This window comes from Macrobrachium rosenbergii, chromosome 3 (genome assembly GCF_040412425.1).
Source record: "Macrobrachium rosenbergii isolate ZJJX-2024 chromosome 3, ASM4041242v1, whole genome shotgun sequence".
Classification (NCBI taxonomy): domain Eukaryota; kingdom Metazoa; phylum Arthropoda; class Malacostraca; order Decapoda; family Palaemonidae; genus Macrobrachium; species Macrobrachium rosenbergii.
Genome location: NC_089743.1, coordinates 59,151,068 through 59,168,824, shown reverse-complemented (window position 1 = coordinate 59,168,824; position 17,757 = coordinate 59,151,068). Strand labels below are relative to the sequence as shown.

General features: G+C 38.5%; 1 protein-coding gene across 4 annotated transcripts in view; it reads left to right on the top strand.

The window, feature by feature from the left end:
* The window catches only part of BRWD3 (bromodomain and WD repeat-containing protein), a 234,317-nt gene that overhangs the window by 95,856 nt on the left and 120,704 nt on the right, over window positions 1-17,757 (top strand). For all 4 annotated transcript variants that reach the window (XM_067133568.1, XM_067133553.1, XM_067133545.1 and 1 more), the window contains exons 16-17: window positions 7,368-7,676; window positions 7,986-8,234. In XM_067133568.1, the coding sequence (XP_066989669.1) occupies window positions 7,368-7,676; window positions 7,986-8,234 (558 nt within the window). The remainder of the gene's footprint in view (window positions 1-7,367; window positions 7,677-7,985; window positions 8,235-17,757) is intronic.

The following is a 17,757-nucleotide window of genomic DNA, read 5'->3' as shown; positions in this document are numbered from 1 at the left end:
ATTTTAATCAGCTTTCTCATATCTTGAGTCTTTCCTTCTTTAAAAGCTTTACTTAATTCACTAACATCATATGATATTTGTGGCATGGTATGTAGTGATACCCAATTCAACTGTCCTACCATTGATCTGTATTCTGTTAACTCCTTTTGTCCTAATACTCTATTACTTGTAAATCATCTGGCTTCTGGTTCTCTTATAGAATTTATATACTGCCACTGATTAAGACAAATTCCATTTTCCTTATGCTCTACTGTTACTCCTATATACTTAAAACTTTTACTTTCTTGGTCTCCTACTTGCAATTTCCCTTTCAATTTCCCAATTGTTTCCTTTAAAAATCCTTCAGTTTCTCCATAGCAAAAATCATCTACATGTGTACATAAAATACCGTTCAGTTGGTTGTCTTTCCTCCAAAAGACTATATTAGGTTCTAATCTACTCCTCTCGCCTTTAATCTCCTCCACCACTTTTACCACCTTACAATACCATGCCTTTGCTGCATCCTTGAGCCCAGAAACAGTTTTCTTCAATTTCCGTAATCCACTCCAACCATCTTCACGAGGTGGTTTTAAGTATACCTCTTGTTTTATTTCATCACCTTGTAAGTACCCAGTTTTTACATCTAACGTATAACAATTCCAATCTTTCAGTTTTATTACTGTCAAACAAAATTTTAAAATTTTGGCATTGCATGTAGGAGCATCTTTTTCCCATCCAGCCATTTCTTCTTCAAAACCTCTAGCTACCAATCTTGCTTTACATATCCTTTCTCCCCCCCCTTTTTTTTACCTTTTCAGTTACTATCCATCTTGTAGATATAGCTTTTTGTCCAATGTCATTTACCTCCTCATATACCTGGTTTTCTCTCCAACTTTGCAGTTCTTTTTCTTTAGCTTCAATTACACTTCTATTTTCGAATCCTAGCAAAACCTCTTCTTCATCTTCAATTTTTTCTACATGACTATAATCTCTTAAGTTAACCTATCCCTTGTCACCTGACTGTGAGTCTTCTACATTGTACGAATCAGCCCAAGATTTGCCTGATCTTTTTCCTGCAAGAGTTAATATAGTCCACTCTTCTACTTGTCCTGTATTTTTGGTTATAGCTCTAACTCTATTTCCCTTTCTGAATTTGGATATCTCTTCTGTTAACTCATCTTCTATTACCTCACTTTCTTCTGTTACCTCACTTTCCCCTTCATCTTCCAGTGTTTCCTCTGCCAAATCTCTTTGTGTAGTGTCTTCTATATATGCATTCCTTCTCCAGCCAATTATCATCTCCCAGTGTTTCCTCTGCCAAATCTCTTTGTATAGTGTCTTCTATATATGCATTCCTTCTCCAGCCAATTATCATCTCCTTTCCTTCCTGCCCATCTATATTCCCTTCCTTTGATGCAAGTGATTCATCCTTCACAGTGTGTGTTTTGTCTATTTTAAGTATCTTCTCTTTTTCTGGTGATAGTCTTTGAATCCTAGTAACATGTATTCTTGCTACTTCTCTTAGAGAGTCCCCATGTTTAACCACTACTGTTTTACCTGATACTCCCAATGTCTGAGCAGGTCCTCTCCATTCATTTTCATTTTATCTCTTACAGAATAACTAGTCTCCCACTACTGCTTCTTCAAATTTATGTTCTCTGACATTTTTGTTTAAAGCAATTCTTATTTTATTATATTACAAGACTCATTTTTGATAAACACTTCTTTGGCCTTATGCATTGCATTCAGTGTATCCCTTATTATACTTTCTTCCATACCTTTCTCTCTGCTTGCAGGACTCAAACTTTCTTCTCCCATTAAATTAGGCAAAGAAGGGTTTTTCCCAAATATTAATTGGCTAGGGGAGAAACTGCCAGTATTTATTAAGCAGTTCCTAGCACTCACTACCCATCTTAATGCTATGGATCATTCCACTTCCTCATCATCTTTCATCTTTCTTAAGCTTTCTTTGATTATGCCTACCATCTTTTCACACAATCAATTGCTCCATGGAGATTCAGATGCTGTGGCTAATACTTTAATATTCCATCTTTCTGCCATCCTCCTTACTTTTTCATTTTGAAATTCTCCCCCGTTGTCTGATAATATTTTAGAAGGTGCCCCAAATATAGCAAACCACCCATCAAAAAGTGTCTTTATAATAGTTTCTGGTTTCTTGTCTTTTATCCAAAAAGCTTGACAATACCTTGTTGCCATATCTACTATTACCAAGAACTTTCTCTCTTCTATCTCTTCCACATCCATTGCTACAACTTCATTAAATGTCTTACTCCAAGAAAATCCCACAACTGGTTTAGCTGGGTTTCTTTTATATCTCTTACATACCTCACAACTTGCGATTAAGTCTGTTAGTAACTTTTTTATTTCCTCTTTTTCCTTCTCTCAAACCATCACTCCACTGTGCTTCTTCTGTTAGCTTCCATATTTTATCTCCACTTCCGTGCCAAATTGTAGATTAACTTCATCATTGTACCTTTAATTTCCCTTAGACTGTTTCCCTTCCAACCCTCCAATAACAATTCTTCTACCTTCCTCCTCAAAATTGGTATTCGTAAATGGCCCTGTTTGTCTTCTCTTAACTTTACCTTCATTTTCCCTAATACTTGTATTTTAACATAATTCTCTTTTAAATTTATGGTCATCCCCATTTTACTCATGGTGTTCTTACCTATTAACCATGGTACATCACCCTGCAGAATTTCTGTCTTCAAATAAAACTTTTTGTTTTTCAATATCACCGGTTCACCGATATTTCCATTAACCGTTTCGACTTGTAAGATGACTCACCGAAATTAAATACTTTATTAGACTCTTTCTTAGTATCATTCATTCTCCTCAACTCTCCCTGATTCAAACCCACAACAATGCGTGCTAGTCACAATTCCCCACAAACTGTTGACTCACACCTTGTGTCTAAAATTGCATCAACCTCTTCTTCTTCTATTTTACTAACTTCTCCTATATAAACTTTTTCTTCTTGTCCAGTTTCTGATTTCTTCTTATTTTGAAAATTCTGAGGATAGTCTCTGGCCCAATGCCATTCCGATTTGCATATTGCACACAGTGTTACTATCCCTTCTCTATTTAAAAGATTTCTTCCACCTCTACCTCGATTCACCTTTCCCTGATATCTTTGGTTTTTCCACCCTTTCTCAAAATTCGCACTACCTTCTGATCCCAACCATTCCCCTTTCTCTTTATTCCCTAATCCCTCAAATATTCTTTTCATTATTAGTGACACTGTTTTATAATCCAACTTTTCTTGACCACAAGTTGCTAATACCATTTGTTTTTGATCTTTCGATTGTTCTAGTACATGAAAACCTTTTGCTTCCCCCTCAAGCATGCTTTTCCCTAGCGCTCTACTACACTGACTCTACCTTTTCATACCTAATTATAAAATCTCTCATCTTTTCAGTAGATTCTCTTTCTATTTTAAATTGTTTTTCATTTTACTGTAATTTTCCATTAATGTATCTTTTAGATACACTTCATCTAGTTTGGATAGGATTATATTTGAACCCTCTCTGTCTATTCCTTCTGTTACTTCTAAGCTCATTCTTATCTCTATCCCTGGATAGTTCACTTCTCCACACACCACAAGCCAATCTTCGACTTGTCTTCTCCATCCTTTATAATCGCCCTGTGTCCCACTAAATCTCAGACAGTCTGTTCTCCATTTCATCTCCCAAAGTTTACCATCAAATCCGTCCATTTTTAACGAACCATGCTCTGCTACCGCTTGAAAATTTTCCTAGCCTAACCCGTCCGAAAATGATTCAATTATGCGATCCACTCACCTGTTCATGTTGTTCTTCTTTCACTATGCAGTCCAGCTTATGACAACAAAAACGACAAAACAGACTTACAACCCAACTTTTATCAACCTAACCTTCAGAGAGCTCTCTCTACCTTACCACCATTTGTTTAACACTCCTGTCCGCGTTTGTTTACATTTTTTCTCCCTCCCGCCATTTCCATCCTATGACGTCACAACAAGAACATACTTTTTAAACATAAAGAATGCTTTGCTATAAAAACGTCTTATAAAATTAAACGTGCTTTTTTATACATTTCGTAACGCCCATACCATTTCACTAATGCAGAAAATAAAAATAAAATAATGACTAACTTCTAAAACTAACATACAATCACACTCATAACCTACTCCCAATCTGTGAGACGCCCCAAGGATTCTTCAACTCTTACTCCCAGATCTTCGTGTCTGCTGCAGCCTACTCCCTTTCGGAGCTTCCGTTCTAGAAGGCATACTAGAACAAGAACATATACCTGTTTCCCACTGCATTCCATCGAGAACTCCAAGTCTTCCTCCAAGAAATGAAGTCATAGTCCTCCGTACCCAGGTAGGAGCATGGCTCCTCCGCTTTTGGGAATGGTGGGAACAAAAGGGAGCCGAACCCTGGATAGTGTCTGTCCTGAAGGAGGGCTACACTATCCCCTTTTTGACCAAACCTCCTCAAATCTGCAAGCCTGTCGAATTGACAGCTTACTCTCCAGGCTCAGAGAGATTTACTGCTCACTTGCTAGAGGTCGAGAGTCTTGTTCAGAAAGAAGCTATAGAGGTAGTAGAGGACATTCATTCTCCGGGTACTTATGTGGCTGGCCAGTTCACGTTTTGAGCCCATGCAATGTATCTTTATGGGATCTAACCAGGAAAACTTTTTCTGGTCGCCTTGGCCACTGCCAAAAGATCCAGTGAAATCCATGCTTTGGACAGAAATATCGGATTTTCTTGGGAATGCAGTTTGCTCCTTTTCCATAGACTTTTTAGCTAAGAGTGAATCACCATCGAATCCATGGGCTCATTCTTTTACGATCAAGAGCTTGTCCGAGATAGTAGGGCCGTCTGAAGAAGAAAGAACTCTCTGTCCAGTAAGGGCCCTTTAGTTTTATCTTCACAGAACGAAGGACATTTGTGGTACTTCAAGGAACCTTTGGTATTCTGTGAAATATCCCTCTCAACCCTTATCTAAAAATGCCCTGGCATTTTTTCTCAGGAACTTGATTTCAGAAGCACATTCCATGGTTAGCGAAGACTCCCTCTCCTCTTACAAGGTAAAACCCCATGAGATAAGAGCGGTCGCTACATCTTTGGTGTTTAAGCACAATTTATCCCTCATGTCAATTGTGCAATTCGGTGTTTGCATCGCATTATTTAAAGGATATCAAGACTACTTACGACCAGTGCAGTACCTTGGGTCCGCTTTACACAGCCGGCATGGTGTTGGGGGAGGAAACGTAGAAAGCAATGTCCTTTCTTTAATCTCTTTGCCTTGCTTAGGGTGTTGAGTTTTTTGGGGAGCCTGGGAGTACTATGTACTTGGAGTACCCTCCAGTCTTTTGGTTTTATGGTTGGGTATTGGTGTTTTTCAAAATTTTAAGCTGCTGGTTAAAAGAAACTAATAGCTATGTAATTACTGGGTAAGTACATATATATATATATAAAGCTTTATTTTATTATAAAAATGTCATTTTAATGAAGATATGAAAATTGTCCAAGATTCCTCTCGTGCCTTTTTAATTTCCATGAGGAGATGAGCTCTTGCTTTTTGAAATTCAACACGGTAATACTCACAGTTTCGTATGCGGTGTCTGTTGAAAGCTGACCTCAGTTTTTTTTATCTTTCTGGCATTTACGAGTCCACCAGGGAACTGGTCAGCAGATAGGTATGCCCGAAGTCCTAGATATTGGTTGAAGACTTGCCAAGAATATAATTTTGTATTCTAAAAGTCAAGAGCATCATCTACTGAGGGAGAGGGAAAGTCATCAGCCGTGTCATCTATTGAGCTGTGATCCAGGAATGTTGCCCAGTCAGCTAATGTTCCATTTAGGTAACCTTGAAGGTGGAGGATTTGAAGCTACATTTATTACTGTTGGAAATGGTCACTGGTATATCTATCATTTATCACTCTCCAAGTACAGTAAAATCAATAAGGCAGTCATCACTGCCTATAGATAAATAAATTGCTGATAGTGTGCCTGTTTAAACATAAAAAATCTGTGTACTACCCCATGTTTAGGATTCCCACATTTTCACTTTCTGTGATGGAACAGAGGCAATTTCCTCTTTGTGTGGTAACGATGTCACCCCAAAGTGGGTTTCTATTATTCATATCTCCCAGAATAACAAAGGGAGGTAGTAGCTGTTGAATGAGGGATTCAAATTCATTAATGGGGAAGACTTCACTAGGTGGTAGATAGAAAGCGCTTGCTGTATATTTTCTTTGCAAGTGGATCTGCACACTTATAGTTGCAGCGTAAAATGGATACTAATAGGATTTTGTAGGGTATTATGACAAATATATGAAACTACACCCCCATGACTTCCTATATTTATGTTATAAGGGGAATGATAGGCAGTATGCTCTCGTGGGCTCAGACACGTGTTATTACCAATCATAGTCTCCTGCAAAGCTATACATATAGGGGACACTTCTGATATGAGCAGCCTTAGTTCTTCCCATTTAGCTCTTAATACCTGACAGTTCCACTGGAGAAATTGATTGAATTTTACTTTGCTTTTGAGTCCGTTAAAACTGGAGCCTCTTCTAAGTGCTTTAATTTGATTGCTTTGCTCCTGCTTTTTTCCAGAAAGAGACTGATTATTTATGGTAGCCTTCCATTTCAAAGTCGATAATTGTGCTGCTTCTGTGGAGGAGGAACCTGCCACAGATGGCACTGCCTCCCCAGTGTCATGGGCATTGGGCATCCTTGATGAAGTCTTCCTTATGGAAATTTCATGTTCAGGAGCACCAGACAATGCTTGCGCTGTCCTGTGAAGAGGTTAGATTTTCTGATGCAATTGTGCATCTTCTGACGTGTCAGGGGCACCAGTGAGACATAATACTGCAAAAGAATAATTTTTCCACATAACTGGAGTCTCTAGGGTAAAGATGTAGAAAAATGTGTAATTTTTGTGGCATTCTTGAGTTCAATGACTCGGTTGGTAGCCAAAAAACAAACCCACAGGACAAAACTTCTGATCAAGGTAACATTTCCCAGCAAGAAAAGTAACTTGTTTAAACTCTTAGCAGATGTAAAGGTTAGCAAGAAAGTAGTTACTATGAACAAGCAATCAAGTTATTGTGATGAATAAGTAAGAGGGACTATTTGATTTTGCACTGTTGCCAAATTTTGTTAGTAGCTGCCAAAATAAATTGTTGTTATAAATTTTGTTTTGAAAAGCAGTCTTTTGAAAAATGAGTCATTTAAATGTTTCACATGGTTATGATTGAATTGCACTGAAGATAGGCACAGTCTTCTTGTTATTACAGATTTATGAATGGTGTTTGATATATATTATTTAGAAAAGTCTATGGCTCCAGTAAAATGAATTGGTTTTCAGGATCATGCCGGAGGTTCACCAAGCCCAAAGTCCTCTTCAGGATCAGAAATTGAAAATGATGAACTTCAAGAATCCTCAAGTTCTGATGAACAATCTACAGACTACTCAGATTGGACAGCAGAAGCTGGAGTTAATCTTGAACCTCCTAAACGTACTGCACACAAGCAGAAGAAAAGCCCACGAAAAAGAAAGCGAAAGAAAAGGGGATCTGATTTTGAAGAAAATGATAAAGATGAGGATGATGAAGAGGATGAAAAGTTAGAAGAAAGCAAAAACACTGCCAGAGTTAATCAACGTGTACAAAGACAGGTAAAAATGTGCTGCATTTTGGAATGTGTAGATGTACATCATCAATTTAGTTTTTGAGTATCATGAAGACTTCATACAAGGATTATGCATTAGACAGTGTGAAAGTATACTACCTCAAAGATCTCATCAAATGTTCTACAATACAAATGTTCTACAATATTCAGTAGAGTATCAATGGTACTACAGTATTAATTTTTATGTCAATAAGTAGTATCATTGATACTATTTACTGATGCAGAAATTTTGTTGTAGATTATTTCAGATTTTTTTTTTTTTGTGTTAATTGGCCCAATATTATATTTCTTCTAGCCAAGAGGACCCAGGCCAAACCTCTCAGAAATTAGTGGTGGTGCTGATGAGATTCCAGAGGAATTCCGGCCTCCTGAATGGTTAACAGAGACTTTTCCTAAAAAGGCACCATATTTCCCTCAGATGGGAGATGAGCTTATTTACTTCATGCAAGGCCATATGCTTTATGTAGAAGCAGTTATGAATAGGAAATTGTATACCATTGATAAACGTAATTTGCCTTGGATGAGAACTGTAAATAAACTAAGGGTAAGTTTGTTATGATTACTTCTTTGTTGTTTATTTGAGTAATTTAGCATCTGCTCTTTTAGTTATGTAAAGTTAGAAATACTCATTATCTCTGCATGCTTTGTGAATTATACTGTGGGTTTGCTTAATTAGAAAAAGCATGTACCAATATCAGTTTTATGCTGATAGTATGGTCTTTTCAAAACTTAATTTACTGAAAATGAGTTTGCAATCACTGATACCATTATTTCCTTTACCTCTTCTAAGCCCTACCCTCTGTCACAGGAGGATTCTTACGTAATATATTTTGGTCATTGGAAATCTCTCTTTCCATGTATATTTTTGTAATCCTGAGCATCTCTTATGACACTATCCTGTACATCGGTGCAGAGTATGGAGATTTCAACCCTACATCATAACCATAATAACTTTGTTTTGGATCGATTCTTAGCCCTATTCTGTCCATTCCACTCTTACTCCTGTTACATATTTCCACCACCTCTTCATATTCTAGTGTTAGGACATCATCTGCATAACGCAGCTCCCAGTTACCCCCATTTTACACACTCCATTGTAGCTTTTTCCATTACTATGATAAACAGCAAAGGTTGTAGTACTGATCCTTGATGGACACTAATTAACCTTAAATTTGTTTGATACAGCTGCATGTCTTCATGCTAGATTTAATGATTTGTCAGAATAACATCACTAGCTTAATAAGTTTCTTTTGCCCCTCCTCCCTACTTTCACAATGGCCATTTGATTATTTGTCTCAGTATTATAACAAATGACTTCTCAAGATCCACAAATATGATATAATCTCTTTTGCATGTGGTACTTTTCCTGTAGCTGCCTCACTATAAAGACTGCCTTTTTTTATCAGCCTTTCTCCAGCACCTTTTTCCAGTTTTTTTCATATTCTCAAGTAATCATATTCCTCTAATATTCACACTGCAGCATGTAACCATTTCCCTGTACCATTGCTGTAAGGCTCTTGTCCCATTTTTTGCTCCTGTCCCTTCCTTTATCAGGTTTACATATACTCTAGTAAGCTCTTGGATGACTTGCTCTTGCTGCATTTCTCAAGTCACTTGGTATTCTGGATGGTCCTCTGGGGCCTCCAGTTTTCATATTTCTAAGGGCCCTTTAAACCTCATCAGCTGTAATGTTCATTATTGGACATTTTGTTATGCTATCCTCGTTTTTTTCTGGTTCATTTTCCTAATTCAGGTTTTCCAAATACTGGCTCCATCGATCCAGTATCTCTCTATTTTCAGCTTTAATATCTTTTGTTATTATCAGTCCATTAATCATAAAGAGCCTTATTCTCTGTGGAATGCACTCAGGTGCATCAGCTCAAGAGATTTGAAAAAAGAAATATTGCAGCAATATGTCAGCTGACTTCATAGTGCTACAAGGTGACCACGCATTCTTCTGTGCACCTTCATTGGGTATGGATGTGCTACATGTAGTTCCCAGGACTAGTGCAGTGCTCTCCTGTTTTTGTGCTTTGCCACCCATAATTAACCATTTTCAGTCTTTTATCAATTTTGTATTTTATTCACTTTAATTCAGTGTCCAATGTTTAGCAGGTTATTTAATGTTACTTTTCAGCCAGACACCAATGCATCACCTGTAAGTTACTGTCAGAACTCACAAAAAAAAAAATAAATAAATAAAAAGAATTTTATATAGACCTCCAGAATGTCATTGATGAAATACCAAAGGGAAATGCTAGAATTCTCGTTGATAATGTGAATGCAAAAGTTGCTAGGATCAGTGAGGCTATAGAGGATATAATGGACAAGGAAAGTTTGGGAGAGGCTGCAAACAAAAATGGGTTTACTACAAAAAGAATTAGTGGTTGACAGTTAAGAACCAATGAATCTGACTGCACTTGCACAGTACTTTGTTACATAGTACTACTATTTCCATTGAATACTTTTCTGGAAAAATGTTATGAAAAATGAAATAGGCACTATAAGTGATGTGTTAGTATTGAAAAGTTTTTATTTTGGAAAAATTGTTTTTGTTTTTCCCTTAAGGTAGTGTTTTATTATTATTTTAATGGAAGTATGATTATTTCATGTTTTAATGGAAGTATGATTATTTCATGTTTTTAATATCTTAATGTTCACTTGTTGAATTACAGGAAGATTTTGGGTCCACAGTTTGGAAAATGACATTTCAGCCTGTTAACCCTTTTGCTGCATGAGACTGATCATCTCAGTCATTAAAAGGTCACATCCATGAAATGGGACTACCTCCTCAGTTATAATTCTTTTGGCAGCTTGTAAGGAGGTTTTTTCTGTATTTTGGGGATAAACAGCAATATTTGATTTCCAACTTACAGGATAATTTCAGTAACCATCAAAATGCCATGGAGGGGGTTTTTCTCAATGATGAAGTATTACAGGGCTTTTTATTTGGGAATGACAGTCATAGTAGTGGACCTGAACTATACGATAGTTCTGATGGTGACAGTAGTTAATATAGTGATGATTATTATATTGTAATAGACAAACCTACCGTAGATAATTTTTTAATTTCATGTTTTATCAGAGGTGATCATGAATCAGAGGAAATGACAGACGAGGCCACAGATTTGTTAAGCACCAGAGGTGGTGTGAATAAACAGAGAAAACGTAATACAATTTGTGAAAGTAAGACCATTAAAGATTCAGGCGGTGAAAATTGGTGTTCTGAAACTTTTATTGGAGATAATAAATTCATATTTCTGATTGTTAGCTGCTAGTCAGTATGCATATAGGAAGCTGTTAGGTACCTGTGATGCTCTTTTAAACACATGCTGTTTGCAAAGGAACCTTGATAAGTGTTTTGTGTGGAAAGTAATTCAAATAGATTTTAGTGCTGCTTTCGATTTAGTAAATCATAAGGCAATAATTTATAAAATTTGGAATCTTGGAATGGGTGGATATGCTTTAGGATTACTTCAAGATTCCCTTACAGGTAGGGAGCAGCAAGTTGCTGTTGATGGGGTCTTTAGTGAACCAAGACCTATTGTGTCTGGAGTTCCATAAGATAGTGTTCTTGGTCCACTTTTTCTTGGTGTATACGAGCAATATGGTTGTTAGCCTGGAAAACAAGATTGTTCAGTATGCCAGTGATGCAACACTTGTAGGTGTAGTAAAGTCTCCATTTATGAGAAATGAAGCTGCCGTCAGCATCAGTCAGGACATGGACCACATCAGTAAATGGAGTAGTTGGTGTGTTATGAGGCTGAACTCCAGTAAAATGAAAACGCTATTGATTAGCAGATCTTGTACAGATTTTCCACATCGTCCTCCGCTTCAGTTGGATTTGACTTTGCTGAATGAGTCGGAAGCTTTAACTATTCTAGGTGTAACATCTTACTTTTGAGAAACATCTAATGAAAGTTTCAGTGCAAAAGTTAGGTATTTTTCATAAGGTCTCATACATTTATAACAGTGATAAGTCAGTGCAACCTGTTTTAGGTCATTTATGCTTCCTTTAGTAAAATATTGTTCTCCAATGTGGATGTCTGCTTCTGTCAGAGATTTATCTCTTTTAGATAGAGTGGTTCATGGTGGTAGGTTTCTGTTTCCTAGTATTAGCAGTTATGACTTGAACCAGCGAAGGATGGTCTCTTTATCAGTTTTTCATAAATTGTATTTTTAATAGAGATCTTTCACATTCACAATTGATCCCTGATCCCCTTTTCCTGCCGAGAGCAGCCAGATTTGCTGAACAGCAGCACGAATGTGCAGTAAATGTGCCTTTTTGTAGAAATTTTTAGTTCCAGAGGTCCTTTATTCCTCACACCGTTGGACTGTGTAACAGTCTCCCTGAGGATGTGCAATTGGAACTTAAAAAAGTTCAAGCTAAGATGCAACCCTGAATCTATTCTCCGTGCATTTTAATACATTTTTATATATTAATATATTTTTATTTTTAACAAGTGAGATCACTTCTTTATGTATTTCCCTTTACCTTCTCTTACTTCCTAATGAACACATATTGTTTGTAAGCTTGAATTTCAAGTCAGTGGCCCCTGTGGGCTAGTTCCACATGAATCAGGTTCATCTTCTGAATAATAATAATACAAGTGATATGGTTGTTGGCCTGGAAAACGAGATTGTTCAGTATGCTGATGATGCAAAACTTGTGGGTGTAGTAAAGTCTCCACTTATAAGATATGAAACTGCCCTCAGCCACAGTCGGGACATTCCCCCCTGATCTCAACTCCTTGTTTTAGGTGGGGGGCTTGGGGATGAGCTACCAAGATCGGTGCCTACTATCTTGGCTGTGGGTTCAGCTAAACATTGGGAACTGTATCCTTTTCACATCTCCTTCTATAAATTTTCCTTTGTTCAATACGTGGAACAAACCCTTGGTCTTAACATTAGGATAAATATTCTTGCGCCAGCTGGAAACCGGTTTAAAAAGAATAAAAAATTGTATATGCAAGGAATCTGGCATCTGAGGGAGAGTAGGGACAAGACAAGGGAGGACGTTGCCACCAATGGGGGGGGATGCCAGGCGCCACTGGGCTATGTGGCAGATGCATGGAGCGGAACCGTGGGTAGTAGATGTCCTTCAGGTAAGGTATCTACTTCCTTTCGACTTCCCTTCTCTTCTCTCCGATCGACCTCTCCTACACCTGACTTACACCCAAGGCTCTCCAAGAGGAAGTGAGGAAGATGATGGACAAAGGGGCAGTGGAAAAAGTAGTTCGTCCTTCTCTGGGGTTCTACAGTCGAGTTTTCCTGGTACCAAAAGCCACTGGCAATTGGAGACCAGTGATAGATCTCTCAACTCTAAACCTTTTCGTCAGGAAGACAAAGTTCAGAATGGGGACACCCCAGACAGTCTTAGCAGCCGTAAGGGATGATGACTTCATATTGACTGTAGACTTGAAGGATGCCTACTTTCATATTCCTGTCCACCCTTCGTCAAGGAAGTTCCTCCGCTACAGTCTTGGGGAGCAAGTGTTCCAGTTCAAGGTCCTTTGCTTTGGACTGACAACAACTCCACAAGTGTTCAAAAGTCTTTATCCTTGTGTTGACATGGGCTCATGCTCAGGGGATTCGCCTGTTGAGATATCTCGATGATTTGTTGGTCTTAGCAAGTTCCCGGGAAAAGCTGATTCAGGACAGGGACCATCTTCTCTAGTTTTGTCACAAGGTATTGTGATAAATCTGGAAAAGTCCAATCTCCTTCCCAGCCAGAGGATTATGTACCTGGGAATGGTGATTCACACATCCTTCTCGAGAGTTTTCCCATTGGACCAGAGGATAGAGAGGTCCAGGGCAATAGCTTGCTTCTTCCTTTCGAAGAAGGAGCAACCAGCTCACCAGTGGCAAGTAGTTCTGGGCCTCTTGATTTATCTGGAGAAGCTGGTCCCTCATGGGCGTCTTTATATTCGGTCCCTGCAGTGGAGACTAGAGGAGTTTTGGTCCCCAGCAGGAGATTCCCCTCAGCTCTAGGTCCCTCTGTTGGCAGAGGTTTGAAGCAACCTCCTGTGATGGTTGGACAACCAGAACCTGACGGTGGGAGTTCCTCTTCATTTGCCCCTCCGGATCTTCTCCTGTTCTCGGACGCATCCTCTGAAGGTTGGGGTGCTCATCTGGAAGAGCTCCTGACTTCAGGGGTGTGGCGCTCTCAGGACAAGCAGCTCCACATCAACGTGTTGGAGTTGAAAGCTGCCTTCCTGGGTCTTCAGGAGTTTCAGGAGAGGGTAGTAGGTCACTCCATCGTTCTGATGTCAGACAACACTATGGTGGTAGCATATGTGAACAAACGGGGCTGGTGTCTCGCCAACTTCACTCGCTGACAGTCGAATTGCACCAGTGGGCGATTGACAACTCGGCGGAGCTCATGGCCAGGTACATTCCGGGCAAAAGGAATGTAGAGGCCGACAAGCTAAGTCGTCAGGGACAAGTTCTAGGTATAGAGTGGTCTCTGCATCAGGACATAGCAGACAGGCTGTTTCATCTGTGGGGAAGACCCATATTAGACCTCTTCACTACAAGGTTCAGCAGAAAGCTAGAGGCCTATTGCTCGGTGGTCCCGGATCCATTCGTTGTGGCGGAGGACGCCTTTCAACATCCTTGGGACCAAGTCTAATAAAAGATAAGTCTGTGCGTGCGCAGGTGGTGACGTCACCTAGCCTGAGTATCCTAAATTATAGAAAATGGAGTGATTAATGGGGGATTTTTATTTTTATCTGTTATTTTGTCCATTCTCAGTCACACTATTTAACTTTATTAATTTCAAGTATATCATTCGTATTTAAAGAAAAAATAATATAAATAGTATGATTAAAATATATACGTAATGTTTCTGTCTATTCTTGTTATAGCTTACTTAAAGTTGATAATTTTGGTGAGGAGTGGCCAGTTTACACTGTACTCTATCAGTAAATTACTGTGTAATATTATAAATGACTGTAATAATATTATTATTATGTTTAGACTGAAGTAATTACTCAGTAATTTATAAGAAGTTACTGCAGTAAATGAGTAGAAATGAAAGAGAGAAATGAACAAAGCATCTTACACATTATAATGTAATTTGGCATTTAATTAGATAATTAACCTTTGAAATGTAAGCTTCTGTCCTCTTGTCTTTTTTTTGTAGATTTTCCAGCTTACCTTTTGTAGTGAAGTTGATGCAGAAAGGTATGAAATAACACTGAGTATAATGTGTAAGTGGGCATTATGTTAAATAAGAGTAACAGTGAGACTTTGACACCTTTTATCATAAAATTAGCAGCAAACTCTTATAACATTCATAGTGAAGAATTCAGTCAGGTTTAAAGTTATTGAAGACAGAATGAAACCAGGGGTTAGGCCACTTCCTGGGAGGATAGGCATCTTCAACAAAGTTGCTGGCTGAAGTAGCTCAATACCCTCAAAATCAATATCTGAAATATGACAAAAGTTGTATACATTTATGGTTATGCTGTACTCCTTGTTTGCTACAGAGAATTTTCAGAAACATACTTCAGTAAGTCAACCATGTAGGCCTAGCTTATAATCCATTTTAACAATCGAAGAAGGATTATATATATTAATATATGTAATATGTATATACTTATATAATAATATATATATATATATATATATATATATATATATATATATATATATATATATATATATATATATATATATATATATATATATTATATGTACATATATATATACATATAATATATATATATATATAATTCCTCCTTTGGTTTCCTCCGATTGTTAAAATTGAGTAGGCCTATAGGCTAAGCCTACGAGTTTGACTTATCGAAGTATAATTCTCACTAGCAAAAACGGTATACAAACACTGCTGGTAAAAACCCAATAACTATTTTTTTTTTTTTTTTATTCCACAAAGTATATACGGGAATGTTTAAAGGAACATTCTTAAACTTTGTCCTTGAGTTTCCTACGAGTCCTTCGTTTAGTATCAGCAAAATACTTATACTCAAATTTAGAGTTTGAGTTACTGTGTCATTGTTAGGCTCACTTAGATTTAGGGGCTCACCTTTAGATGCTGGAGGATGGAGTGTTGGTACCGGGTCAGCTTTCAGTGTTCTCAGTTTCTTGGGGATCGGCAGATCGAGGAGTTCATATTTTCTCTATTGCAAAATGGGGTCCACTTTTCCCTCAAAGCCTCATCTTGTGGGAAACTGAAAAACAGTTCTGTCTCTGTTTTCGTAATTGCATGTGCAGCCACTAACAGTACAATTGCTAGGCATGTTTGATTGCTGCAGCCAGAGTTCTGCACACAACACTGGCTCATTGCTGACTGACTCGGTTTCATGTAACAGACCCAGCATTTTGTGGGCTAGATGACGTCATTGCAGGGCTCTTGCTACTTTTTCGCAGCAAGTGAACAGCCTTATCTTTTATTAGAATTTGCTTGGGACAACCTGGAAGTTTACTCCTTCCTTCCATTCTGCCTGATCCATCATGTCCTGAACAGAGTGATGAGTTCTAAGAATCTCAGGATAACCCTAGTAGCTCCTTTGTGTCCCCAAGCAGAGTGGGTCCCAGATCTTCTGCCTCTACTCTCCCCCTTGGTATAATCTTCTCTGCCAACCTCATGTAGAAGGGTACCATCAGTCAGTAGGATCCTTGTCTCTTCACGGATGGAGGTTATCCAGTATCTCTTACAAGCGAGAGGGTTTTCTTGCCGACCAGCCACTGAGATGTCCGGCTACCTCAGGAGATCTTCGTCGGCCGTGTATCAGGGCAAGTGGGCTGTCTACTGTGATTGGTGTCGTTGACGGGGTTTCTCTTTGACATTTAAGAACTTTTCTGTTCATAGGATTTTGAATGCTGGTTCTTGGCTTCATCAAACCACTTTCACTTTCTTCTACCTGAAGGACATTGCCCACAGGTCCTTGGACACTTTTTCCTTGGGTCTGGTGGTGGCTGCTCAACAAGTTGTATCTTGCCGAAGATGATAGTGTAGAGGGAGTGAGATGAGTGGTCTCTTTTCTTTCCCTTTTTCCTTTCTTCTCTGCCTACGGGCACTTTTGAAGAATAAGACACATCATACGCTGGAACTGGCTTGATGCAGTGTGTGTTGCAGCCATACTGTAACAGCATTTTTATGTTCCATACAACATACAAATTAGCTTCTCAGTAACCTGTACTTCTCTCACCAGCAAGGGGAGTGAGAAGTGGTGACAAACCCGTTACTTTTGGCTGACATGGTTTGTTGCTTGAGCAAATATAGTTCTCTTTGACTGCATTGTATTTTAACCCAGTGGACTTGGTGTTAGATACCCACTTATCTAACAACTCAGAGGCTTAGGTCCTCTTCCTTAGAACTCTAATTTCTAGGAAGAGTGATCAGGTGTGCCGAACCTCCAGTTGGTTCATATTCTCATACCTCCCTTCAAGTGTGAGTCTATCCTAATGTTAAAACCAAAGGTTTGTGCTGCATATGAACAAATGACAAATTTTTAATTAATTTGTATTTTTCATAGCTAACAAACCTGAGGTCTTAACATAGACTGCCCACCTCTAGCCACCCCTCTTATGTCTTATCCTGGGTTGGAAGAAAGCCTGAGTGTGTCGTGAGGTTCCAGCTGGGTCTCTGACCTGCTTCTACCTCATCTGTGTATCAGATGTCAGATGCCACATATTTCTTGCATATACAGTTTTTTATTATTTTTAAACTGGTTTCTGGCTGGTGCCAGAAGATTTACCCTAATGTTTTTAAACCGGTTTCCGGCTGGTGCCAGAAGATTTATCCTAATGTTAAGACCTCAGGTCTGTTAGGTATGAAAAGTACAAATTAATTAAAAATTTGTCATGTTTCCCTCTTCTTTCATTGTAGACCTGGGAGTGGCATTGATTATGAAAATGGCTGTGCTTTTAACATGACGCCCTGATTTAGGGTAGGTAATAGAAAGGTGATCTCCCACCCTACTATCTTAGTGGACCCACATAACCTTATCCTTCTTTATTGCCTACCTTATTCTTCACTTCCAAGTTTTCTCTCTTGCTTTTCAGAGAGGTTCTACTGGGTGCTTCTTTGGCATTGTATTTGA